Source organism: Sminthopsis crassicaudata, chromosome 3 (genome assembly GCF_048593235.1).
Source record: "Sminthopsis crassicaudata isolate SCR6 chromosome 3, ASM4859323v1, whole genome shotgun sequence".
Taxonomy (NCBI): Eukaryota; Metazoa; Chordata; class Mammalia; order Dasyuromorphia; family Dasyuridae; genus Sminthopsis; species Sminthopsis crassicaudata.
In genome coordinates this window covers 473831566-473858933 of record NC_133619.1, presented here as the reverse complement: position 1 = coordinate 473858933, position 27368 = coordinate 473831566, and the positions used below count along the sequence as shown (strand labels likewise).

General features: G+C 36.9%; 1 protein-coding gene across 1 annotated transcript in view; it reads left to right on the top strand.

Moving 5' to 3' along the window:
- Positions 1 to 27368, top strand: part of FRY (FRY microtubule binding protein) — a 467849-nt gene that overhangs the window by 382329 nt on the left and 58152 nt on the right. Inside the window, 9 exon segments of the mRNA XM_074303532.1 lie at positions 983 to 1065; positions 7301 to 7451; positions 9011 to 9114; positions 10043 to 10228; positions 13045 to 13243; positions 17602 to 17723; positions 23520 to 23707; positions 25937 to 26031; positions 26431 to 27038. Coding sequence (XP_074159633.1) covers positions 983 to 1065; positions 7301 to 7451; positions 9011 to 9114; positions 10043 to 10228; positions 13045 to 13243; positions 17602 to 17723; positions 23520 to 23707; positions 25937 to 26031; positions 26431 to 27038 — 1736 coding nt within the window.

Below are 27368 nucleotides of genomic sequence, written 5' to 3'. Positions count from 1 at the left end.
TGGCTGTGATCAAGAACAATTACCAATCAATTGATGGACACCCTAAGTGGTATAGTGGAGAGTGTTGAACTTGAAAGACCCAAGTCCAAATCCTAACTCAGACACTTTATCCTGTCTCCAGAGGATATAAGACCATTTGAGTTTGTATTTACATAACTTTACAGGGCTGTCTAGTTTTGCTCTCCTCATTTCTAGTTGGGTAATCTGGGCAAGTCACTTAACATCTGTCTGCCTTAAGTTCCTCATCAGTAAAATGAGAATAATAATAGTAACAATCTCCCAAGACTGTTGTGAGCTTCAAGTAATAACTTATTCTAAAACTTTAAAGCACCATAAAATGCTACCTAGCCCTATATTTTTGTTGTTGAGTCATGTCTGAGTCTTTGTGACCCATTTGGGCTTTTCTTGGCAAAGATACTAGAGTGATATGTCATTTCCTTCTCCATCTCCTTTACTGATGAGAAACTGAGGTCCATGAGGTTAAGTGACTTGCCCAGAATCACAAAACTAGTAAGTGTCTGAGCCCAGATTTTATCTTGGATCTTTAGAACTCCAAACCCAGCAATCTATCCACTGTGCCATCTAGCTCTCCAGCCCTATATAAATGCTAGTTATTATTTATGAAACTCTTCCTCTGTGCCAAGTATGGTTCTCAGTTCTGGGGATAGATACAAAGGCAAAAATGAAATCATCCCTGTCCTCAAGGAAGCTTACATTCTGTTTAGAGACACAAAAAGTATATAAATAAGCATTTGCAAAACATGTTTTAAAAATAAATACAAGGAAAACCAGAAGGCGTGCCCAAAACAGCTTCCTTGATGGAAAAAATAGGAATTTTTGCATGGGTCTCTATAGTATTTCTTGAATTGAATTAGATTAAATCAGAGTGCTTTCTGAAAGAAGTGTCCCCAAAAGTGATTAAATAATCATTTTATTATTAATTATGCATATTTTAAATTAAGGTTTATTTTTGCATTTGAAGGTTCAGTAATGTCATCAGAGCCCACACTCGGCTAGAATCAAGATACAGCAATAGCTCCGGAGGCTCCTATGATGAGGACAAGAGTAAGTACTAATTGGTGGATCTGTTAAAGTGAAAATGTGAAATGCTAAATGAAAAGGGGACAAATAGACTAAGAATCACAGTGCTCTAAATATTCTTGGTCTAATTAATTACGAGAGGGTACTTGAGGGGCAGGCAGCTTGATCTAATGAATAATGGATGTAGATTCCATTTTAACTCCTCTGGCCATAGAGTCAGATAAACTCCATATCCCATCTCTGGCTGTGGAATCATTAACTTTTAAGAGTATTTGCTTCCTCATCCATAAAAGAGAAATAATAATAACAGCCAAGAATATCCATATTGTAAGGTGGTTGTGAGGATGGATAAAATGAGGTTATACATATAAAGCACTTTGAAAAACATTAAAGCATTCTATTAAAATGTCAGTTATTATTATTTTTATTATTATGGATCCACAGATGTGATGTCAGGAATTTACACTTGCTATCAGCACAGGGTTCACTGCCTGGAGGAGAAATAAGAAGTCCAATTAAAATTTAGAATCCTTCCCAGATCCTTGCTTTTCCCTTTATGCATAATGAATGTAAAGTGTTTTATCATTATCATGATGTGCTGGTTAATATGAGTTCTTAATCAGTATGATCCATTCATAACTTTCTTCCTTGCTGCTAGGGGGGAAAAAAAGTATTAATGACATGATATGGGTGAGTTAGAAAAGAAATGGTGAAAATTTGACAGTGGCGGGGAGGGGAGGGGAGGGAAACTACACTTTGTTAGATGCTTTGAAAAATATCCATTTGTACAGTCCTAGCCTGTGGACCCAACTCACCTAAATCTGGTTCTATCTATATCTGGCACTTAATTGACAGTTAAAATCTAGTTGAGCTCAGAGATAAATTTGCAACATTATTTTTCTTATAATTTGGACAGATGGACAAACAAAGGAGTCCAGGCATTTTATCTTATTAAGCCTCAGGCTTCGGCTTCAGGCACCAGGGTACAAAGTAGCACTTGTCTTCACATGATAGAAATGCTGGATCAAAATAACAGACCTAATAGCATATCTAAGTGCCAAAGAGATTAGTAAAGGGAATTTGAGCAATCAGCTGTTTCTGCTTTAATGTAAATCATGAATATGGTGGTGTTCTCCTGTAGTGAATTTCAGTTAACAAAATATAGTTTAATTATGGGAAAAAGGAACTAGGTAAAGATGACAGCCAAGTATTTGTGTTGTAATGTTGCTCTCTGAATTAATGTCCATGAATTCTCTAATATCTAGGATAGTAAGAGAAATGAATAATTAAAAATCCGTAGATGCCGAAATCCTAGATTTCAGTTGTCTGCTTTATACTCCTTTGTATTTGTAGAGTGAGGGGGAGGGTAGATTGGATAGTTCTGTGGGCCAGGAGATAGACCACTGGGCTTGGAATCAGACTCATCTACATGAGTTCAGCAGCAATAGGACCCTGGACAAGTCACCTAACCCTGTTTACCTCAGTTTCCTTGTCTTCAAAATGGACTAGAGAAGGAAATAGCAAACAATTCTAGTATATTTGCCAAGAAAACCCCAAATGAGGTCATAGTCTCAAAAGAAGGACTCAATAACAAAATAGCTTTTCATGAGAGCTCCCTACAAACTAATAATAAAATGAACTGAGATGTGACCCTAGACAAGTCACTTAACCGCTGTTTGCCTCAGTTTCCTCTTTTGTAAAATGGCAATCATAAGAGCACCTATTTCCCAGGGTTGTTGTGAGAATCAAATGAGATAATTGTTTTATATATATATATATATATATATATATATATATATATATATATATATATATATATATATATATATATATATTTTATAATATTATCCCTTGTATTCATTTTTCCAAATTACCCCCCCTCCCTCTATTCCCTCCCCCCGACGACAGGCAATCCCATACATTTTACATGTGTTACAATATAGTCTAGGTACAATACATGTGTGCGAATATCATTTTCTTGTTGCACAATAAACATTAGAATCCGAAGGTACATGCAACCTGGGCAGACAGATATTAGTGCTAACCATTTTCATTCCCCTCCCAGTGTTTCTTCTCTGGGTGTAGCTACCTCTGTCCATCATTGATCAACTGGAAGTGAGTTGGATCTTCTTTATGTTGAAGATTTCCACTTCCATCAGAATACATCCTCATACAGTATTGTTGTTGAAGTGTACAGTGATCTTCTGGTTCTGCTCATTTCACTCAGCATCAGTTGATTTAAGTCTCTCCAGGCCTCTCTGTATTCCTCCTGCTGGTCATTTCTTACAGAGCAATAATATTCCATAACCTTCATATACCAGAATTTACCCAACCATTCTCTAATTGATGGACATCCATTCATCTTCCAGTTTCTAGCTACAACAAAAAGAGCTGCCACAAACATTTTGGCACATATATGTCAAATGAGATAATTGTAAAGGACTTAGTGCTCCCTAGCACATGGTAAATGTTAAGTGGCATTATTATTACAATTATTTGTACTTGTTCTCTATAGTCCTGGTCACCCCTGGCTAGCAGTAAAGTGGACAAATCAGGGATGCAGGCAACCCAAAAGCTAGATAATCAGTTTCTGATTCTGAAAAAAGGAGAGTTGTTGCTTAAAGAAAAGTCTGATTCATATGGCAATATACTTGAATCCACATTTTGAGGTGGAGAAAATTGGATTATAAAAAGATCCCTGCTTCTTGATGGGCTTAACACAATAAAATATAGCTCAAGGGGATGATACATTTCCCGAGCAATTTTATGACATGAATATCTCAGTATTTTGGACAAAAGGACCAATGAGCATATTATTTCTTTTAAATCTTTGGGTCACTGATGATATGTGTTTATGTACTCTGGGCCCCAGGACATAGAATTGAGCAGGAAAATGTAATAAATAAAATAGCCCAAAATTAAACTGCCTATTTAGAGCCCTTCTATATGAAAACCTCACACACTTAGCAGTTACTAGATGAATGACTCAGAGGGTAATTATAATAAAAAGCAAGCTAATAATCATGCCATCATATTAACCTAACTCTGGCGACTCCAGGGGAAAAGAGCCACAAAAGTATTTGTAGGAGTAGAAGTCACTATAAATTCAGACAAGATATAATTTGTCATTTCATGCTATACATGTTCTTATTTTTTCTTATAAATGTGAAATCTGCTGTACTCTTAACTAGACTATGGGATTTGATTTTTTTTGTTTGTTTGTTTTTAATTGGCAAAAAGTCTCTAACTGATAAAAAGAAAATGTTAGTGGGCTACTTAAATTTGTTCTTGGAATACTATCAGACAATTTTATTTTACATAGTCATTTTAGACCACAAAAAATCATTGAATAGTACACATTCATTTCTTCAGAATATTAGCCTTGAGAGCAATATTTTAACTTATTAAAAGAAACTGAATAAGCTCACTAACCTGGTGTCTCAGAGACATCATAAGTTCCCAAATAGGGGCCATTCTAATAGAATATTTACTAATCATTGTCCTAATAATAAGAATTGAGTCCCAGCTCCAATGTTTGTTAACAATCCAATCTTGGGAAGTCAGCTTTAACTTCCTCATCTATAAAATGGTTGTGATAATAAATGGAATAGTGCTAAGAGGACCAAATGAAGGTCCTTGAAAGCTATTTATACAGTATAGAGCCCTATACCTTAGAGTATTTTTTGATTACATACATTGTATTTGAGCAGTTTCCCTAGGGGATATTTTGCTGGACTGAGTTCAACACTTCTCCAGTTAATTCTTTACTAAGTGAATTTTGAATTGAAACACAGGTGCTAATTTGTTGTCTTTACTTTCCAAATCAATTTAGAGTTGAACACTATTAACCTCATCCTTAATTGCGTTAGTTAATTACATAGCCATGAGCACCTCCTTTTATAACGTCTGCCTGAGTCAATAAATTTGAGTTTGACATTCTTTATTCCAGCATCCCCTAAAACAACTAATCTAAGTGACAAAAACATACTCACCATTAGTAGAGTTTCCTAGCATAAACGGCTGTGTTGTTTAAGCTTTGTTTTTGAAAGAAGATCCCATTGCTGCATACTTTATGATTAGGGAGGTACACTATTAAAGATGAAGAAAAAAATAATAATTCAGATACAGCTTTTAAAATGTGAACAGCTTGTTTCTGAGACTCCCCAGGGCATATTTTCAACCTGGAAAAGAAAGGATAAATTATGCAACTTTATTCATATTATGCTGATATGAAAATTCAGTTGTCTCTCTGAGGTTATTAACGACTTCCTAATTGCCAAATTATGTTACTTTTTCTTATTATTCATCTTTTTTAACCTCTTTGCTGCATTTTACACTCTTGACTATCCCCTCCTTCTAGATCAGAAATTTTTACCCTTTTTTTGTGCTCATGGACCCCTTCTTGGAATGAATGTTTTAAATGCATAAAATAGAATCTGTGGTAATATAAAGGAAACAAATAATTTTGAAATAATTTTTTTAGAGTTTTTCTTTAAGTTCTCAAACTTCAAGTTAAGAACTCCTGTACTAAATACTCCTTTCTGTCTTGGTTTCCAAGGTACTCTTCTCTTCTGAATCTCCTGTCTGTATGTTTTTTTCTTTTTCAGTCATTTTAACTGCTGACTTCTGAATTTGAGGCCCAATCAAAGATATGTCTTCAGCTAATTTCCTATTCTTTTATATATACTTCTTCAGAGATTTTATCCATTCCTTTGATTGTAGCAGAAATGGTTTTATATGTGTGTGTGTGTGTGTGTGTGTGTGTATCTTGCCTTAATATATTCTTTCCCAAGCTCCATTTATTCTCATATCTTGATTTGTCTGTTGGGAAAACTCCACCAGAATGGTTCACTAACACTTCAAAGTGAACACATAGAAAAGAGCTTTAAGAATGTTCATATCCACCGTAAACTATCATCTTCCTTTATTAAAATTGACCCTCCCTAATTTTCCTCTATCTGTTAAGGTGAAAGCCCTATCATCCTCTTGGTCATCCTAGCTGAAGAATTTGGTCACTTTTGACTCCTTCCTCTTCCTAACCTTCTATCATATTCAATCAGTTGCCAAGTTCTGTTGATTCTATCTTCATAATATCTCTTGTATCTCCTTTCTAAATAGACCACCTTTGAACTATGGTAATAGTTGTATTTGTACAGGTTATCCTTCAGGTTAGCTAGGTGGTGCAGTGGACAGAGGAATGGGTTTGAAATCGGGAAAACTCATTTTTTCATGAGTTCAAATCTGATCTCAGATACTTAGTAGGTGTGTAACCCTGAATCACTTAACCCTGTTCGCCTCCTCATTAGTAAATGAGCTGGAGCAGGAAATGGCAAACCATTCTAGTATCTTTCTTTGCTAAGAAAACCCCAATTGAGGTCACAGGGAATTATTTGGATATGAGTTTTAAAAAAAAAAAAGACTTAACAAATCCCTCAATGCCCAGAATATATTAGAATACATTCCATCATCATCTCTCCCTGTTAAAATACTCTTCTTCTTTAAAGATCCAGCTCAGGTGCCACCTCTTCCATGAAGCCTTTCCTATGATCACTCTCCTCCACATTAAAAATTATTTTTTCCTCTTCATATTTTTCTGTATTGTAGAAAATAAATGATTGTCATTATACCTTCTATCATTTATGTATGATACACACACACACATACTCCCTTGTTATATTGTAAATTCTCTTAGGGTAAATCCTTGCTGTTTGGGGTCTTTTTTTTTTTTAATCATTCTATCCCCAGTAGCTATTAGAGGACCTTACATAGAAGATCATAGAATCATAGATCTTAAGTTTGAAGAAGCCATCTTTTTTAATTCTCTCATTTTACAAATGAGGAAATTGAGAAGAGAAGGGTTAAATCATTGAAAGATTTTTAATAAATTTTTTAATTGGATCAAACTTAATAGTTGGAAGTTATAACTATTATGAAATGTGTAGGTTCTCTTTTTAATAATATATAAAAAAGAGCAGGAAGGTGTTATAATAGTTTTGAATTTGGAGTCAGAAAGACCTACTTTCAAATTATAACTGGGTCATAAGCTTGCTGTATGACTATGAATAAATTACTTATTATTTGTGTGAACCTCAGAGAACTCCATAAACCCATTAGGGATATATTGGTTATGAATGTTAGTGGAGGAAGTTCCCATCTTAAGGAAATCACAAGTGCTTGATATATTTCTTATCTATTAAGTAGTGAATAGGAACATCTTCCCTACTGGAAATGAAATATAATTCTCTCTCTTGCCTTGTAGATGATCCGATTTCTCCATACACCGGATGGCTATTGAATATCACAGAGACCAAACAACCACAACCATTGCCAATGCCCTGCACTGGAGGATGCTGGGCACCCCTGGTAGACTACCTCCCAGAGACCATCACTCCCCGGGGACCACTCCATAGGTGAGTATAATGGAATCTTAGTTTGATTAATCTTTTCTAACAGGGGGCCTTAATGAGCTTACTTTGGGTTCCAAAATGGATTGATCTTTTAAAATAATCACAACATAGTAGCCTCTTAATTCTCCATGTATTTGCTGGATTTATATCAGCCAAAATCTATTCTTGTCCTAGACATAGATCAGAAAATTTTTCTGGCCCGTTCTGATTTATCCCTAAAAATTCTTCCTGCCACACAACTTTAATTATTTGGAACTTCCAAGATTAAAGCAAAATAAAGATAAGGAACTTGCATTCCCACTGGTAGATGGCACAGTAGATAGTGTGGACTTAAAGTCAGGAGGTCCTTAGTTCAAATGCAGCCTCAAACATTTATTAGCTGAATGACCCTGGATAAGACAGATAACCTCTCTGTGGCTATCTATATTTTCTCAATCTGTAAAATGAGAATTATAATAGCATCTACCTCTCAGAATTGTTTTGAGGATAAAAAATAAGATAATTTGCAAATCTTAAAGTACTGTACATATAAAATGTTGGTTACTATTATTACTAATACTATGATGATGATTCACTCCTATCACACCATGCTCTTACCACCTAGTGAATATTCTGTTTATCTTTCCAAACTTATTCCACATTTTTCCTTCTCATACACTGTAAGTTGCTTTCAAGTTGGAATATTTGCTTTTTCTCATTCATATTATCCCATCTTTTATATCTGTGCCTTTGCACAAGTCTTCTGCATTTTGAATGCTCTTCCCCCTCATTTTTGTGAGCTATAATACCTACTTTCTTCCAAGCTCACTCCTCCTGCAGATGCCTTTTCTGAATCACATTCTCTCCCCTCAATTATTAGGTCTTCCCTGTTCATAAATAAATAAATAAATATTTTTATATATGTATATGTGGATATATACATTTTTTTACTTTATTTTACGGTATTTATCCAAATGTAGGCTCCTTAAAGTGAACACCACTGGTTTTGTCTTTGCATTCTCAAAATCACAGCATTTGATACATAATAAATGAATGCTTAAGAAATGCTTATGGAACTGAATAAATCAAAATAGAGCTATTGCTTGGAGTAGAGGCCATATGCTCTATTTCCCAACTTAGAGCATTTTCTCTGGCTGCTTCCCATTTCTGAAATCCCTTTTCTGCTCAAATCCCACCTCCCAGATTCCCTGGTTTCCTTCAAGTCCCAACTAAAATTTCACCTTCTAAAAAATTTTCCCAGTCCTCAATAATTCTAGGACCTTCCCTCTGTTGATTATTACCCATTTATCCTGTAGATATTTTGTTCATAGATAAATTGTTTATCTGTTGTCTCCTCCATTGGATAGTAAGCCTCTTAAAGGAAGAACTCTATCTTTTGTCTTTCACTATTCCCAGTACTTAGCACAGGGCCTAATATACGGTAGGTGCTTAATAAATGTTTTTTGATTTATTGATATGCTAACTCAGAGGGTACTACGAGGTTTTATTTCTTTAAGATTTAGTGATATATTATTGTTTTTACCTTCCTCATCTCTAATTTCACTTTTTTTTTTTTTGATCAGGTGTAATATTGCTGTTATTTTTATGACTGAAATGGTGGTAGATCACAGTGTGAGAGAAGATTGGGCCCTTCATCTCCCTTTACTACTCCATGCTGTCTTCTTAGGTAAGACTAAATCTAAGAGGAATCATGATCCGTCTGTATACCATATGGCCACAAACTGAGAAAAAAAATTGTTAGCATTCTTTCCAAACTTCTCCACTGCCATTCTTCATTATTATAATATCGGATTTTCACATTAGCTTCAGGACCCACATTTCAGCAGTAATCCAAATACAGTGGAAACTTGTGATAATATCAAGAGGTAGGTGAGTGGCTCAAGGGACCAGACATGGAGGCAGGAAGATCTGATTCAATTCCAACCTCTTACTAGCTATGTGGTACTAGGCAACTCATTTAATCTTTCTGTTCACCTCAATTTCCTCATCTCTATAATGAGGACAAAAATAGTACCTACCTCCCAGAGTGGTTGTTAGGATAAAATGAGATAACATTTGTAAAATGTTTTGCAGGCCTCAGAGCAATATATAAATGCTAATGATTATAATGCTGTTTGGTATAGAATGAAATTCAATATAAAGTAGATCCATGAAAATAATGATAGTAAGCTCTGACGGCAGAAATTATTAACAGTAGGTGATCAGTTAAATTCATAAAGGATCATTACACTCAGCGGGGAAAGTGTAATCAACAGGAATGAAAAGACAAGAATGAATCTGGAGAAAATATCCAAGCAATGGGGGAGCATGGAGGAACAACCAGGAATAGAGAGAAAAGAAAAAGAAGACTAAAGAATTAACAATACAATATGAAAGTGCAATGCCATGGAGAATGGGGAGGGGGGGGTGATGGAAGAGATAGTGAACAATATCAAATGCTCTTGAGAGGTGTCCAGTTACCCATGCTCCAAGATTTTGACATAAGGAATAAGACAGGTTGTTTTCCTCGAATTTCACTATGGAATTTTTTATTATTTCTATAGTCCACAAACTAAAAATGAATTTATACAAAGAGATTTCCCTTTTCCTCTTAGGTTTAGACCATTACCGGCCTGAAGTCTTTGAACACAGCAAAAAGCTGCTTCTCCATCTGCTGATTGCTCTTTCTTGTAATAGCAATTTTCATTCCATCGCATCAGTACTTCTGCAGACCAGAGAGATGAGTGATGCCAAGACGCTCACAGTCCAACCAGCTTATCTCCCTGAATACCTCTATACAGGTAACAAAACCAGAAATTGCTGGCATGGAGTCACCCTCTAAAATTCTGAGACTTCTGAAGATCTCAGAGTAAAAATAAGTAATTTTTAATGTTATTATATTTAGTCTTCTGTATGATGAACATAACGATAAATCTACAAATCTTTGCTGGATACCATTTTCACCATGTGAATTCAGGGCCAGTGTTTCATTTCGCAGATGAAGAAAATGAAGTCCACAAAAGTCTAGGATCATCACACTATATGTTAAAGATTGTCTCATATAGCTCCCCTCCAGTATAAGAATCTTTTTCTACTACCAATTCCTTAGAGGACATAACATTTATTCCATTTGTCAAAAAAGAAAGGAAGGAAGGAAGGAAAGCAGGAGGGAATGAGGGAAAGAATGAAAGAAAGGGAGGGAAAAGGAGGAAAAGGAAAGAAGGGAGAGGAAGGGAAGGGAGAAGAAGGAAGGAAGAAAGAAAATATACTTCAGTCTATATTCTGAGACCATCAGCTCTCCATCTGGACGTGGACAGCATGTTTCTGCATGACTGCTTTAGAATGGATCATTGTGTTGATCAGAATTCCTAAGCCTTCCAGAATTGCTTTTATTTACATACTTTGGATATGAGGATATAGACATTTAAGGCCAAGGTTCCCTTCTTGAACATTACCTCCTCTGAATTTCTGAGTATCTCTACTGCTATGATATTTAGCTTGGTAGATATTCTTCCTCTTAACTTTGTCCAGTTTGTTAGAATTACAAGATTATAAAAATAAATCTTATCATCACCTGCCCTTGTTAGGTGGATCCAATCTAACCAAAAGCTGCCATTTCTATTTTTTAAGTCATCCTCTAGAAATCCAAATCCCATTTTTAATGCCATCTCCTTAACCAACTGTTCATTTCTCAAGTCTTCTTTTAACTTCTGCTCTGCCTTTAATGGGCAACATTGTATTGCAGTAAAGTCTTCAATTTTTCTGAAAGACTTTATATTGATTTCTACTTTTCTTCTGATATCATTTGTGCCTACATGAATCACTAGAAGTGAAGAAGATTATTGTTGTTCAATCGTTTCATTCATGTCTGACTCTTATTAACCCCTTTAGGAATTTTCTTAGCAAAGATATTAGAGTGACTGGCCATTTCCTTCTCCAGCTCATTTTACAAATAAGGAAACGGAGGCAAATGGAGTTAAAACTATCCACGTTTTTCTGAGTAGCTAGTATGTCTGAGTGTCTGAGGTGGTATTTGAACTAGAAAGAGCCTGGCTTTAGGCCTGGCATTCTATCCACTGTTCCATTAGCTGTTCATTGAGGAATATAGTGTGGGTTAAAACTTCCTTCTGGTTTGACTGGATCTTTGTCAAAAAGATATTTGTCAATAATCCTGAAATACAGTCATTCAGTCATCAACAATTTCATGGTGCTGTATTAGTATAGGTCATATTTGTCCCATCTTGTTCATAATCATATTATGAAAGACTTCATCAAAATCTTGTCCACAATCCAGCCTTATAAGCCTTTCAAGAAAAAAAAAAAGTAGGTGATTTTGTCATAATTGGTTCTTAGTGAAGCTAGGCTGACTCTTTCCTAATGATCCTATTCAGAGAATGCAGGCTTTTTTTAATGACAAGCTGAAAAAAACTATAACATTGTAGACTTAAAGCATCCAAGAATAAAAAATTGGAAGAATATAGTTTTCAAACATCACTTAATATATATAAATATGCCTTGTTCTGAATTTATAAACCAAGCACTTTGCAGGCACTCACTCAAATGGTTACTATGTCTTCCACTTATATTTCCTTCACCAGCATTAAACAAATACCTACAATCCTAAGTTTAAATATTTAAAAATACTTATTCTTAATGATCATATTCTTGATATCATTACTCATATTTTTTTTTCAATTTAGCAGTATTTCCATGTTGGTAATTCCCTTTTTAAAGGGCTTGATAAAATCTATTTAATAATACATTCTTGAATTTTATTAGGAAAGATTTAAAAATCTTTAATTCCTAGAATCCATTTTTTCAGTAAATATTGTAAATTATTATCCTTTGGAGTACTTTGAAAAGTAGTGCTCATTTGTTGAAGTCAAATGTTTCTCTTAAGGAATTTCTTAGGAAATGTGGATAGTAGGCAGTACTTAAATTTTTAAAATCATTTTATATCATTAAGTTGTTATTTGAATGAATTCCCAGGACAAATGTATGAGTTTTACTTAGGACTACTGCTTAAAATTAACCATGATGTTTTTTTAAACAATTTAAAAACCTTATCACCCTTATCAGTCAAATGTATGAGAGGGTTGTCTGCAGTTTTTGGCCAGATTTTTCTCTTCTTTGTATTCCTCTATGTTGATTCCATCCTCAAGGTACTTGAGACTAAAACTAATTTACCCAAGGCATTTTAAAGCTACCTTTTTTTAAAAACGGCTATTGGGAATTTATCTCCACATTGGCCATGCCTTTGGTCTCTTCAGTCAATCAGTGTTTATAACCTACTCTGTGTGCTAAGGGCTATAAAAACAAAATCAAAACTAGTCCCTCCCCTCAAGCAAATTGTAATCCACAGAAGTGATAGTGTACATTATGTGATAAGGTAATGATGCTCGTTTCCATTAATGAAGCACAAAAAACTAGTCTCTCAGTGCTTTAAAATGTAAGCCCTAAACCTTCCAACTGCTTCTTTTCTCTTAAGTTTAAATCTTGGTGGTATTCCTACAGCTTAAAGGGAACGGCAGTCTTGTGTGTGTCTCCTGGTCTCATTAAGAAAGCAGTTAAGTACCCTGGAACAATGCATTCTACCCTTCTCTTCCTCTTCCACCAGGTGGCTTTGACTTTCTCAGAGAGTACCAGTCCTCCCCAGTGCCAGATTCTGGCTTAAGTTCCAGCTCTACCTCCTCCAGTATCAGTCTAGGAGGCAGTAGCGGGAATCTCCCACAGATCACCCAGGAGATTGAAGACATTGACACAGCCACTGAAAATGATGAGAAGGCAAACAAGCTCATTGAGTTCCTGACTACCAGGTAATGAGGCGTCTGCATCTCAGAGCCATCATTTAGAAAAGTACCAGAACTTAGAAGGAAAGAGAGAGGAAGGGGAAGGGGAAGAAAGAGAGACAGACAGAGAGAGACAGGGAGGGAGGGAAAGAGGGGGGGGGGAGGGAGGGGGGGGGGAGAGAGAGAGGGAGAGGGAGAGAGGGAGAGGGACAGAGAGGGACAGAGGGAGGGGGGAGAGAGGGAGGGAGAGGGACAAAGAGGGAGAGAGGGAGGGAGGGAGGGAGAGAGAGAGAGAGAGAGAGAGAGAGAGAGAGAGAGAGAGAGAGAGAGAGAGAGAGAGAGAGAGACAGACAGACAGACACACGGAGGGAGGGATGGAGGGAGAGACAGAAAGAGACCGAGAAAGAGAGAGGGAGGAAAAGAGGAAAGGGGAGGGAAAGAACTGAACACTAAGTTGCAACAAATTCTAGTGTTTTCGAAGAATTTGCTAAAAGTACCATGTATGGAAAGGGCTTGTTTTGTTTTGTTTCGTTTTTTTTGCAACCATTGTGTTTCATATGGTTGGTGTCTGATTCTGAAACAATCCTGACTTTAACCAGGATTAAGCCTGAGACGAGTGTTTTCTGCCTTAATACCTTTAATGTGTTCGTGGTTTGGACACCAAATGATGAGATTGTTGTAGGCACCACATGGTGGGGTTCATTCATGGGAAGAATTCACAGTGGCCCTTCTCTTTGCCAAAAGGTGGATTTCTTTAGAAGAAGAGATTACAGACAAAATAAAGAGATACAATAGACACCAGGAGTGGTAAATAGGGAGCAATAGGGTTACCCAGGAAAGAATCCATTAAAGTAATATACCATGAGGTGGGAGTATTCCATTGATTGGCAGATTAAATCCACAGCCTGATTTAGCACCCTAAAAAAATTTGTTAGCTATAAGAAGGAGAAAGACACCATGAAGCATGGGGACAGGGTGAGGAGAAAGGCACTCCCCAGCAGAAAGCAGTGGCTGGCTATAACCCAAAGGGGTTTGTTTAACAAAGATGGCATGAGCCAGATTTGTAGGGAAATTTAACCTTGGAGGTTTGACATAACTTGGATTTCTGACTTGATATAACAAGGCGGGCTGCCTCCACTGTAGGTGGTATTATAAGGTTGAATTTGAGCCCCATCAGTGCCCTTCCCTGCTTGCCTCAGAGTAATTTTGTCAGTATTTCAGACTTTCTCTACCAACCTCAGTGACCCAGAGCTTCATCACCTTATATAAAATATGCATTCATTGAATCTTACCAAGGAACAGTTACCTAGAAAAGTCATTAAAATGTTAGCTCCTAGAACTGTCTTTTACCTTTCTTAATATACCCAGTGTGTGTCCTATAATAGATACTTAATAAATGTTTATTGATGAAAAATTTTCCTCTGTTCATTAGTTAGAAGAGACCATAAATAGCGTGCAGAAACAAATTGGGAGGATAGTCAAGGAAGAAGAAACAAACTGATACTTAATAATTCTGATAAAAAGTGGTGGATTACCCAATTCTTCAGGTCTCATGATGCTTACACTTAATGATTTATCTAATAAATCCAGACTGTTACTGGCACTGTGGGGCATTCCTACAATGCCTTCTTATCTCTAGTGGGCAGCTGCTCATGATCTGTTCCCTTAAATTTTTATATGATGCTGACCTCTAGTACTTTGCCTATTACCGCACTAGAGAAAAATTCCTTTTCTATTATTAAATATCTAGGGCCTTCTCCGTACTTCACAAATCCCTCTTTATATTTTTGTCAGTCATTGAGTTCGTCAGCAGCCATTTATTAAATGCTTGCTATGATCCAGATACTGTGCTCAGCATTGGAGATACAGAACAAAACAGAAAACAGCTTCTCCCTTCAAGGGGCTCACATTTTAAAGGAGGGAACACCGTGACAATAGCTGGATACATACAAGTTATAGAAAGAATGGGTGGAAGATGACTTCAGAGGTTAAGCAGTGCAGGTATAGAGTTGTGGAAGGACATTCAGAAAACGGGATTTAAGCTGAATTTTAAGGAAACCAGGCAAACTAAGAAGAGAAAAGGAACCAGAGTGTTCCAGGCATGGGGGACAGCAGGTACCAAGATAAAGAGAAGGGAGTTAGAGGGATAGATGAGAGGAACAGCGAGTTCTTCAATGTAGCTAGATCATAATGTGTAAGAAGACTGAACAGGTAAGAAAAGGCCAGGTTGTAAAGAGTTTTAGATGCCAAATGAAGAACTTTGTATTTGACCCTGAAAGTAGCAGGGAGCCACTGAACTTTATTAAATAAGGGGAGGAGTGACAGTAAGATCTAGACTTTCTGTTTGGAGAAAACTTGTGGAAAAAAAAAAAAAACTAGTAGGTCCTTTTTTTAATATTGTGTGGGTCTGGCTCAAATTACCTTGTATTTATTTGGTTTATATTTTGTCTTTATCTTTTTGCTTGCATGTTGTTCCTCATAATAGGATGTAAGCTCCTTGAGGGCAGGGTCTGTTTGGTTTTGTATTTATGTCCCCTTTATCAAGGGCTGTCCTTGGCATAGACTAATAATTAAATCAATTTTATTGAAAGATGAAGGGACCATCCAAAGACCCCAGCTTTTGATGTATAAAATTCACTATTTGACAAAAATTGCTGGAAAAAATTTGAAACTAATATGGCAGAAACTAGGCACTGAAAGATGAAAGGACTCTGAGAGAGTACATAAATAGGATTGCTTCGTCATAGGGACCATATTAAGGGACCAGATATTCTTCCTATTATAAAAAGGATTTGATGATGACAAAATCACTAGAAAAATAACCAAATAATTTCTGCATATATTTTATTTTGTGAATAATAGGATCATAGGAACATACCCTCCTTTACTTTAGAAAACTGTCTTTTTTAAAATCTAGAACAATGAGGATACCTCAAATAAGGATTCCTGAGTACAAGTACAAACTATCCTTAGTCTTTATGTCACACATATATAATGCCAATAACAAGAAAGCCAAACTTTTCTCAAAGAAAGAAACAAGAAAAAAGTTTCTTCAGTGAGAAAAATGTTTTCTCTGGTAACTTTCTCCCCATGATTGTCTAAGAGTTAGACCTGATGACCTCAAAGGTCTCTTCTAGCTTAAGATCTTTGACTCTATGAATTTATTAGTAAAGTAAAAGAAACAAAAGAATCCTCTATCTTTCTTCCTTCTTTCATTCCTTCCTTTCCCTTGATGCATGTACTCTGCTCAAAGGAATGTAAATTTTGATCCCTGAAACTTCCCAAATTATCTTAGGGTTTATGACTAGATTTCTTTCTTAAGGACCATGCCTTAAACCCAAATCACTCTGGCTCTCATTGATTAGCCAGTAATAAATCCCAGGCCAACCCTGACTTGGTGGGCTCAGATTAACTGAAAATGAATAGAAATAGCATTTGTTTCTGTTTTGGCCAGAAACCCTGAGAGTCTTCTCCTCCTAGATTGATTTTTTTTTTCTAAGTAAAAGAGGGCATTCTCTGCTTCATTTCTTGCCTAATTTAATCACAGTTTGGGTGTTGCCTCAGTCAAATTAAAACCTGTTAAAAACCTTATCTTTAAAAAGCCAAGCCAAGCCAAGCCCTATCTCTGTAGGGCCATCTCCTATCAGAGATATCAGGGGGGAAGTGAGGCAGGTAACCTTACACAGCCCTCTCACTTAAATACAATACACTTGAGTACCATGACATCACCTTCTAGAATATTATGGTCCTCCTCCAGGAGGAAGGACAAACTACAACAATTAGTAAGATGAGAGCCCCCACCCAATTCTGGCTATGAGCTCTAAGTCTACTTTTTATAGGTTTATAGATTCCCATATGGGGTATTATAATTAAACATGGCAGTTATGAAATTATGACTAATTATCAATAAATGTTTTGCTTGTATACCTTTTTATACTTGTATTCCTGCAGGTGAAATCTCTCAGGTGAAAAGGGGTAGGGAGGAGAAAAAGTTTCAGTGTAAGGCTCTCAGATCTCAAGTCAGCACTAATTGACTCCTATGTGGAATGTGGCAACAATAGTGAACCCCAGGGGAGATCAGTCTGTAAGACAGCCCCAAGTTTCTGATTGTAAATGTTTCTTGGTGATTAGAATTTTCAAAGTAAAGTCCACCCATACTTTTTACTTAAAATAGAAGAACTATAGATTCCTTAATTTCCAGGTTGCACTATATATGAAACTTTAGAAATCCCTATTGAAGATACTATTAGAGACCTGACTCACAATAAAATGAATTTTTAAGCATTTAGCAAAGCTATTATTAGTGGAGAAGAACTATATCACAATATTTCATTTTTCTCAAACCAAGTCATAACTGATTTGCTTTCTATTTTATGTCTTTTAAGGGCTTTTGGTCCACTTTGGTGCCATGAAGATATCACACCCAAGAATCAGAATTCCAAGAGTGCTGAGCAGCTTACTAATTTCCTACGTCATGTTGTGTCTGTGTTTAAGGATTCCAAGTCAGGTACCTTATCTTGTTAGCTGGAAATGTATCCTCAGCTTTTCCACAGTTGGATGCATTGCTCTGCTTTCATCTAACATGTTATACTCTACTTGACACTAATAAAACAGAGAACATTAGGGGTGCTTTTTACATTTGCCAAATTTCTGACTAGAGTTAATTTTTTGGAAAACTCATAGTAATGGTTCTATTCCATATAAGGTTATAAAAACTCTCATAAACAGACTATATAATTTCATACTGATTGATGTCATCTATATTTACATTACCCTACTTAAAGTATTTTTTCTACTCTTATTTTTATCTCTTTCCATTTCCACTCAATTCAACTACTTACTCTTGTGGCCATTGTTCAGACTTCACCATTACCTATAACTATACCACCCTCAATATACTGAAGGGGTACAGGAGTATAGAAACACTGAACCCAGAAATATATTGGGGTTTCTGAACTTTCCCTATATAGTTCATCAGATGTTGGAGGTTTGCCCCTAAAAGTATATTGAGTTCCAGGCCAATATTACAAGGTGTCCCAAATGAATTTGTAGGCTTAAACCTCCAAATCAAGAGGCAAAGATTTTATTATTACTCCATTGACTGACATGCTAAGTTCCAAAAGGGAGTTAGCTATTAACAAGAGTAAAAAGACAAGATGAGTTCAATAGTGGAATCTGCGATTGATTAAGGAAAGATGCCATAACAAAGGGAAAGACTTCTTGGCAAGTTCTAAAAGAACTTGTTGCCATAAGACTGGTGGTTCTTAATTAACTCAGTAGGCTAAATTCCTAAAAAAAAAAAAAAAAAGGGGGGGGGGAGGAGTTAATTTGGTTCTTTTATGGGGGGAAAATAACCTCAGGGGCTTATCATAACTTGGCCTTCTGATTGGATTCAGTTAACTGTGCTGTCATGATGATTTTGTCAATTGGAGGAATTCAGTTAGGAACAAAAGGCCTTCTTAAGAACAGAAGGTCCACTCAAAAAGATAATGTATCAGTTTTCCTCCCTGTTTGCCACAGGGAGTAGCATGGACAATACAATTCAGGTGTCCTGTCAAGGCTCACCGAACTACCAAGAAAAGAGGACCCCATCCATACTGAACTTTGATATTCTGCTTTTTGGCACAATTCCTATCGTTCCACTTTTTAATATTACTATTTCCACTGAACTTTCTCTTCTTCCTCACCATGATGGCTGCTGACCCCTGAATTTTCCTTCAAGTTCTCCAAGTCCATTAATTTCATTCTGGCTTCAGTTACTACTGATCAACCTAGAGACCATGTTTGTGACTTTGCATTCTTGACACCCAGCACAGTGCCTAGCACATAGTAAGCCCTTAATAAATGCATATTGATTAATTGACTGATTCATTAATCCTTTATATCCAATAAAAAGCATTCTGCCCAAATCTTTAAAACCCAACTCAAAAGCAACTATCTCCTGGAAGGCTTTCCTGATCTCCTCAGCCTATTAGAGCCTTCCTCTTCAGACTTAACAAAGCACTCTGTTTTGTAATTTCTGGTTTCCGTGACCTGTAATACTCCATATTTACTAATTGTATTTGACCTTATCCATCTCCGATATATAGGCTCTATGAGAGTGGGGACTATATATCATCTAATCTTTATATCTCTCCTTCCTCAATACAGTGCTCTGCCCTTACAGGCAGGTAAAAGTTTGTTAACAGACAAATTAATTGGTGGTCTAAGAATTCTGTTTTCAGTCTAACCTGCTAAATATTTCAAGCCCAAAGGGTCCTTTGCTAACCTGGTGAATTAGTCAAAACATTAAAAACCTCAGCTGCTGTTGGTAGGACATTCCCAAGGTTTAAATTATCTGAGCCACACTTCTGCCTGGTATCATAACATGGTTGGATGATTGGTTAGTGTCCGTTCTCCGAGAGGACCCAAATGGCATCGCTATGTTAGAGCCAAGTTACAGTGTGTCTGACTGAGCTCATAATGCTCTGCCACAGGTTGGACACAAGTAGTCCCTGTGAATATTTAGGTGGATTCTTTGACAGTACATCTCGCTTCTCTTTTGAACTGCTTCAGCTCTGCTTTGCACACACCTTCTCTGATGAGGACACACCATGTTGGGCGGTCCTGTGCCAGTGTCTCCCAGTCTAAAGTTATTAAGAGAGACTTGAGAATATCATAACATTCTAATTACTTGTTAGAGGAATTCCTTAGAAAAAATGATGGTAAACTGGGGTGGAGGAGGTATTCCTGGAATAAAGTTTCCCGTGTCTTTTTTTTAGATTCCATTTTAAATTATTTCTGAAAACCATGGAGCTCAGTGATATTCATAGTCCTTTAACCAAACGTCCAACTTTGTGTAGAAGCTCCTCCACAGAAAGGCAGAAATGGTTAAACTTGGCACTTAATTATTAGTCTCCTTTTCCAGTTTACATTAAATGATGTGATATGAAATTTATGTAGTAAATAACACTTCAGTGATTATTGTTATAAGGAAATTTTTTTCAGCTCATGTTGAGGTCCATGCCTATGTGCAAAACCCAGAAAGTCTGTAAAGGATTAAAGGGCAATGCACCATTAAGGAGCAGGTCAGTTCTCCAAAAGCCCCCACAGCTATGAATCATAACACACCTGAAAGAATTGCAAATAAGCCTTTATGTTGCTTGTGAATTGGGAATGAAATAAATCAGAGGCAAGAGGAAGAATAGAGAAGTCAGAGAATGCAACTGCCTCTGAGTCTCTTTCTATCATTATCCTCCTCTCACATGAAGGGATCTATTGGTTGGTCAGAATTAGATCCCCAGCAGCCACTAGCAAGTTGTTCCTGTAACAAACTCAGACCCATAGACTTAGAGTACGTTATTTTACAAGAAAATAGTTTAAAAGGCCTGTCATTTTTTATAACTTAATATGTAATATATGCTTTGAAAAATAATGTTACTCTTAACTATAACAGCCTATTTTCATAAGCCTATTCATGGTGTTCCTGAATCATTATATTAATAGAGTTTCCATAAAGTACTTTCAATCATTATTTGATTAAAGTCTATTAGCATTTTCCCATCTTTGAATGGAGAGGCCCTTCTAAGGTCCATGCAGATGAACTAAGATATGAAGAGATGCAAAAAGGGATGCCTTTCATCTTTTCGCTTATTAAATAGTAATTCCTAAGTGTTTGTTTGCACAGAGTGTAGTACTGTGAACAAAAATTAATTTAAAAAGACTTAGTTCTTGTCTATAGCGAGTTTGCTGCCAATGTCAAGGCCCCTTGGACAATGAACTATATATATTAAGTAGTGTGGTATATTGTGAAAAGGGTCCTAGACTTGGAGGCATGGAAGAGCAGAGTTTAAGCCTCATATTAACACTCATTAACTCTGACTACCAGCAAGGCATTCGACCATTCTGAATCTCAATTTTCTCATCTATTAAACGGGGGATAAAAATAATACCTATAGTTCTTACTCTCACAAGGCTGTGATCAAATTAGGTAATATATGAAAAATACTATGGAGGTGTTGGTTTCTTGATATGTAAGGGAGCAGCTAGGTGGTATAATAAGAATGCCAGGTCTAGAATCAGAAATACCTAAGTTCTTATCTAGCCTCAGATATTTACTAGCTGTATGACCCTGGCCAAAGCACTTATCCATGTTTTCCCCTGTAAAATGAGCTTGAGAAGGAAAAGCAAACCACTCCTGTGTCTTTTCCCCCATCCCCTAAAAAATAAAGCCATAAACAGTTAGATATAATTGAAAAGCAACTAAACAACAGCAAAGGAATAAATGAAAAAGGTTCCTAGACACAACTATGAAATCCCAGATTCCTGAGGGAAACTCCTGCCCTCAAGGAGCTTAATGGAGTAGGTAAAAGAGGACCAGGTCATGCACATAAATGCGAATATAATCATGGCATGAGAAAAGTATAAATACATTATTCACAGTGCCCTGAAGATGCTATAGGAACTTGCCTCTGTCTTTTTGCTTTCCCTACCATCACTATTCAGTTCTAAATCTTATGAAGTTAGAGATTGTTATTACAAAATGTTGAAACAATAAGATTTTCTTAGTCGATATCATTTTTTCCTGTTTCTTTATCAATAAACATAGCTGGTGTATAGCTCACATATAAACCTGATTCCAGTTCAAGCTTTTCGATACAATTCAAGCTTACTAGAATAATAGCTCATTTTAAAACTTAAGGTTAGCCGAATTTAAGCAAAGATTCAAAGTAATTTCTTTTGTATGTGTCATTAGGTTTCGTTTTTCTAATAAGTGAGAATTTTACCACTGTGCTTTCTGACAAGAAAAGTTCTAAACCCATTTCCTAACACATTAGCTGCATTTTATAGATACTTAAAGACTTGCTGAGCCCAATAGCCCAAAGAGGCTGAGAGAGAACTTAATGAAGTCACAGCTCATTCTTTTTATCTCATAAATTGAGATACAGCCAAAGGGATTCCAAAAGAATTACACAACAGTCTAGTCATTGATGGACACTGGGACTGATTTCCGTGTGTGTGTGTGTGTGTGTGTGTAGTCCAATTGTTTCATTTGTAACATGCGCTCCTGGCAGTTACAATTACTAGTCTGTCCTAGGCCCAACAGAGCACCTTTGACCACTGACCTTTGCAGTGTCAACTCTACCCAGCTCGCCTCCTCTGAGGCCTTCAAAGGTCTCTGGCCACGATCTCTTGAATCTATAGCTTAATAACCGGCAGCGCACTCAAGAACAGCCACGTGTAATCTTAAAAGCCTTTATTATATCTACTCACATAATGCCCTGACTGATGCCCTGACTTGTTGGTTCCCTAGTGAACACCTGGTCTGAAGACCCACGATCCAATAAAGTGGTCGGCTGAACATAGAGGACTACAATTTTGTCTTATCTCGACTTAAAAAAATATATAAGTAGGACACATTAAGTTACAGGATCAAGTTTATATTTCAAGCTTATAAATGTCTTAGGAATGCCCATTTGTAGTCTCTGTCTTAAGGGGACAAGGGCATTGCTGTGTCTAGAAGAGGTTCCAGGTATTTTGGCTGGTTTTAAAACTGCCATAGTTTAAAAAGGGCATGAATTTAAAACATTGGCTATCCTTACAGTCTTATGTTCAAAAGGACTGAAAATTTGCAAACAATTTATGTGGATGAAGAAGACCAAATAGAATTCAAAATATTGAATGGGAAAGGTGGTGTAAAGGATCAATTTGGGAAAAATTCAAGGGATTAAAATTGTTCTCCTGAAGTTAAATATGAAAGCATAGCTTTATTTTTTTTAATTCTTTCCATTCAGAATTTGATGGATTTGATCAGGTTAATCCATTATAAAAGGATTAATGAACTTTGAAAAATGTGAGGGGTTTTTTTTGTTTTTTGTTTTTTCAATCAGAGCTATTTTTACACGTATTATCCCAAAATGAATGGGAAGTCATGTGGGGCCAAGGGATATGATAGAGATGATATCGATTTCCCCCTCATTGCTAATCTACCAACCAAAATTTGTATGATACCGTGGGGACCTAATTAAATGGGATTTTCAATCCAGAAAATTTTACATTCAATGACCACTGAATTCCCTTCTAACTCAGAGATTTTATGATTCATTGATATCTCTCTCTCTCTCTCTCTCTCTCTGTCTCCCTGTCTCTGTCTCCCTCTCTCTCCCTCTCTCTCCCCCTCCCTCCCTCCCTCCTTCCCTCTCCCTCTCTCTTCCTCTCTCTCCCTCTCTCTCCCCCTCTCTCCCTCTCTCTTCCTCTCTCTCCCTCTCTCTCCCCCTCTCTCCTTCTCTCCCTCTCCCTCTCCCTCTCTTTCTGTATTTCTCAGGTTTCCATCTGGAGCAGCACCTGAGTGAAGTTGCGTTACAAACAGCCCTGGCCAGTTCTTCTAGGCATTATGCAGGCCGCTCCTTCCAAATCTTCAGGGCCCTAAAGCAACCTTTGTCAGCCCATGCCCTGTCTGATCTCCTCTCCCGACTGGTGGAAGTTATTGGAGAACATGGAGACGAGATTCAGGTATAAAAGCAAAGGGTGGTGAGCTCTTGAACAACAATTTCAGTGCAAGGATCTATTTTTTTTCCTCCCTTAAAGCCTATAGTAGTTAAAATTTGCTTAAGAGAGTAAGGATGAAGATGGATAATAACAGGGGAGGAAGATCTTATACTCACTGGGAAGCTCTGGCAGCATTTCATTGTCAGTAGCCTTGTCCATATCACTACAACATATCCCAAAGGACTCTGAATGTGGGTTGCTCAGCAGCAGTTGCTCCATCTAGTCCTCCTTAATCTGAAGTTAATTTGACATTTTGTTTTGTTTTGTTAACTATAATTCAATATAATTGATTTTCTTCATAATTCTATATATTTTATTTTATGCATTTAAAAACATTTTGAGAAAGGGTTCTTAGTCTTACCTGACTATCAGAAGGATACAAGACAAAAAAATGGTTAAAAACCTGTAGTTTATAAATTATGATCTATAGCTTATATCTAATCCTATTCCTTATAACCTGAAGGCAGCATTTCAAATTCCAGAGGACTTGGAATTTAATTGGAAAATGTGACACCCAAGATTACCTTATTGGAGTCTATGGTAGTGATGACAATAAGCTCACATTTATATAACACCAAACTATATAGCCCATTGTTACTAATTGGTTGATTTTGACAAGCCTATTGAAAATCTGTCGTCCCTCTACCAGTGCCTAAAGCTGTGTTTTTTATTCTTTGTCTGAGTATACTGATTGTGCCTTAGACTCTGGGACTTTTCAAGTGGAGGACACCTGAGAGCTCATTAAGCACAAGCCTGAATTCTCCCTGTAGTACCTTCAACCAGTGATAATAAGCTTCTATTTAAATCACTCCAATAACAGTAGCTGGCATTAATTAAACATCTACTATATACCAAGCACTGTGCTTAGTGCTGATTGTTGTTGTTTGTCCTTCCTTCTCAAAGAGGACCATGACATCAGAGAAGTGATGTGGTGACTTGGATTTAAGTGAGGGAGGGCTGGGCAAGGTCGCCTGCCTCACTTTTTCCTCAGGAGCCATCTGGGTCCAGTAGCAAGATATAGATCAGGATGACTGGAAATGAGCCCAGATACAATGGGAGACCTTGGACTTTTTAAGCTGAGGTCTTTAACCGGTCTCAGTTTGACTAAGCAGAGAATGTGGCCTCTTTTACCTAGTCATATACAGACATATGTGCTTATATACATACATATATGTGTATATATTTGAATCTAGAAGGGTAAGACCCTCAGGGATTCTGGCCCCGAAACAATTGCTTTTTGCTCTGAGCAGGTCAAGGCTCAAACAATGACTAAGCTGTCATTTGATATCAGGCTAAGAGCTGAAACAAAGAAAGGCAAATGATAGCCCCTAACTTACTGTCCTACAATATAGAGCATTCTGTTTTCAAACAGTTCTAATTTATTGGAAAATTTTATTTTATATTGGGCTAACTTCCCATTTCTGTTGATTTCCACCTTTTGGTCCTATTTCTGCCCTGTGGAGCTATATAGACTCCATCTTTATTCTTCTTCATATGACATTCATGCAAACATTTTCAGATGGATATCATGTTCTTATACTCCCCAACAATAAACTAACCATCAGGAAGAGGGATAGACTCTTCCTTCTTATCCCTCCTATAATAATAAACCAAGCCTGAAACAATACTTTACCATGATACTAATCTAGGATTATTTGCACATAACTAGCCCTGAGTTAGTTGAAGGATTATATGGTGTAGTGAAGACTGATGGACTTGGAGACAGAGGACTTGTGTTTGTTTCAATTCCGATTCTGCCAGTTTCTACATGTAAATCCTTGGGAAAATTATTTAACCTCTCTAGGCCTTAGTTTCCCTGATTATAAATTGAAGGACTTGGACTAGATGGTTTCTGAGGTCCATTTCAGCTCTAGAGTTATGACATGTGATCTTAATGTAATTTTTAAAGTATTAAGTTGTCACAAGAAGCACAAATTGATCATAAACTCATAGACTTAGACCTATAAAGGACATTAGAAATCATCAAGTCTATTATTTTTTTGATGAAGAAAGTGAGACAAGGGTAAATGACTTTCAGTGTCACATAGCTAGTAGATGCCTGAGCCAAACCCAAGCCTTCTTGACCCCAGGTCCAGTGCTCTAACTATTTCACCAAGGTATCTATTTGGGGCTGTTTTTAAAGATCAGTGAATCCATTTTTATATTGAAATGGTTGGTTTCTGTGTTTGGCAGGGTTACGTAATGGAAGCACTTCTTACCTTGGAAGCTACTGTGGATAATTTGTCAGACTGCTTGAAGAACAGTGATCTTTTGACTGTACTGTCTCGGTGAGAGAAGTTTCATGACATTTGGAAATCAAGAATTCTGTAGGCTTTTTTGAACATTTGAGAAGAAATATCTGTTCCAACAGCATAAAATAAATTCAGGAAAAAACTATTAAAAATTTCATTTCAATCACTATAAGAAACAATTGAATATTTTTTTTAATCCCATGCCTGTTTCTTAGACTTTCCTGCTTTCCTTTTATGCCCTCAGCCTGAGGTCAGTGCTTATTTTCATATCTTTAAGTAAGTGAGTCAAGAAAGAGGAATTTATAAAAGTTGATTTTTCATTAGAGTGAGCATGCTCTTTAATATTCTCTGAGATGCATTTGACTTTGAGAAGGGTGGGATTTTCACAGAAGCTCATTGGCATATTCTAATAAACTTATTTATCCTCATCCCCAGCTCATCATCCCCTGACCTAAGTTCAAGCACTAAGTTGACAGCAAACCGGAAGAGCACAGGTCAACTGAATGTGAATCCTGGAGTCGCCAGTGGCAACACAGCCACTGCCGAACGAAGCCGACATCAGAGGAGCTTCTCTGTCCCTAAAAAGTTTGGTGTTGTAGACCGAACTTCAGACCCACCTCGAAGTGCAACTCTGGACCGGATCCAGGCTTGTACCCAACAGGGGCTCTCTTCTAAGACCAGGAGCTCTTCTTCTTTAAAAGACAGCCTCACTGACCCATCCCACATCAACAATCCAACTAACCTCCTGGCCACTATTTTCTGGGTCACCGTGGCCTTAATGGAATCTGATTTTGAGTTTGAATATCTAATGGCCTTAAGGTTACTCAATAAGTTACTGACTCACTTGCCCCTGGATAAAGCTGAAAACCGAGAGAAACTTGAAAAATTACAAGGACAACTCAAGTGGGCAGATTTCTCAGGGTTACAACAGTTGTTGCTCAAAGGATTCACTTCCCTCACTACCACAGACCTCACCCTGCACCTCTTCAGTTTGCTAACACCTGTGTCTCGAGTGTCTATGGTCGACTCTTCTCAGGCTATTGGTAAATCCCATGAATCTTTCCTTCTTAGATGTTTTATTTGCCATTTGTTATAAACATACAAGAGAACATAGATTGAGGCTTTTAAAAAAAAAAAAAAACAAAACAGTTCTGTTAAACTGGGACAAAGACAGTGGTTCTGAACCTAATTTCATTAATATAGAAAACTCCCAGGTAAGGACACTTCTAAGAAACATTGCTTTTCAACTTAGGCTTTTAATTATTTTTTTCAAGGAAGATATCAGTTTTCTCTCCCTCCCTTGCCTCCCATTAGGGAAAAAAAAAAAAGAAAAGAAAACCCTTATAATAGATATGTATAGTCAAGGGGGGAAA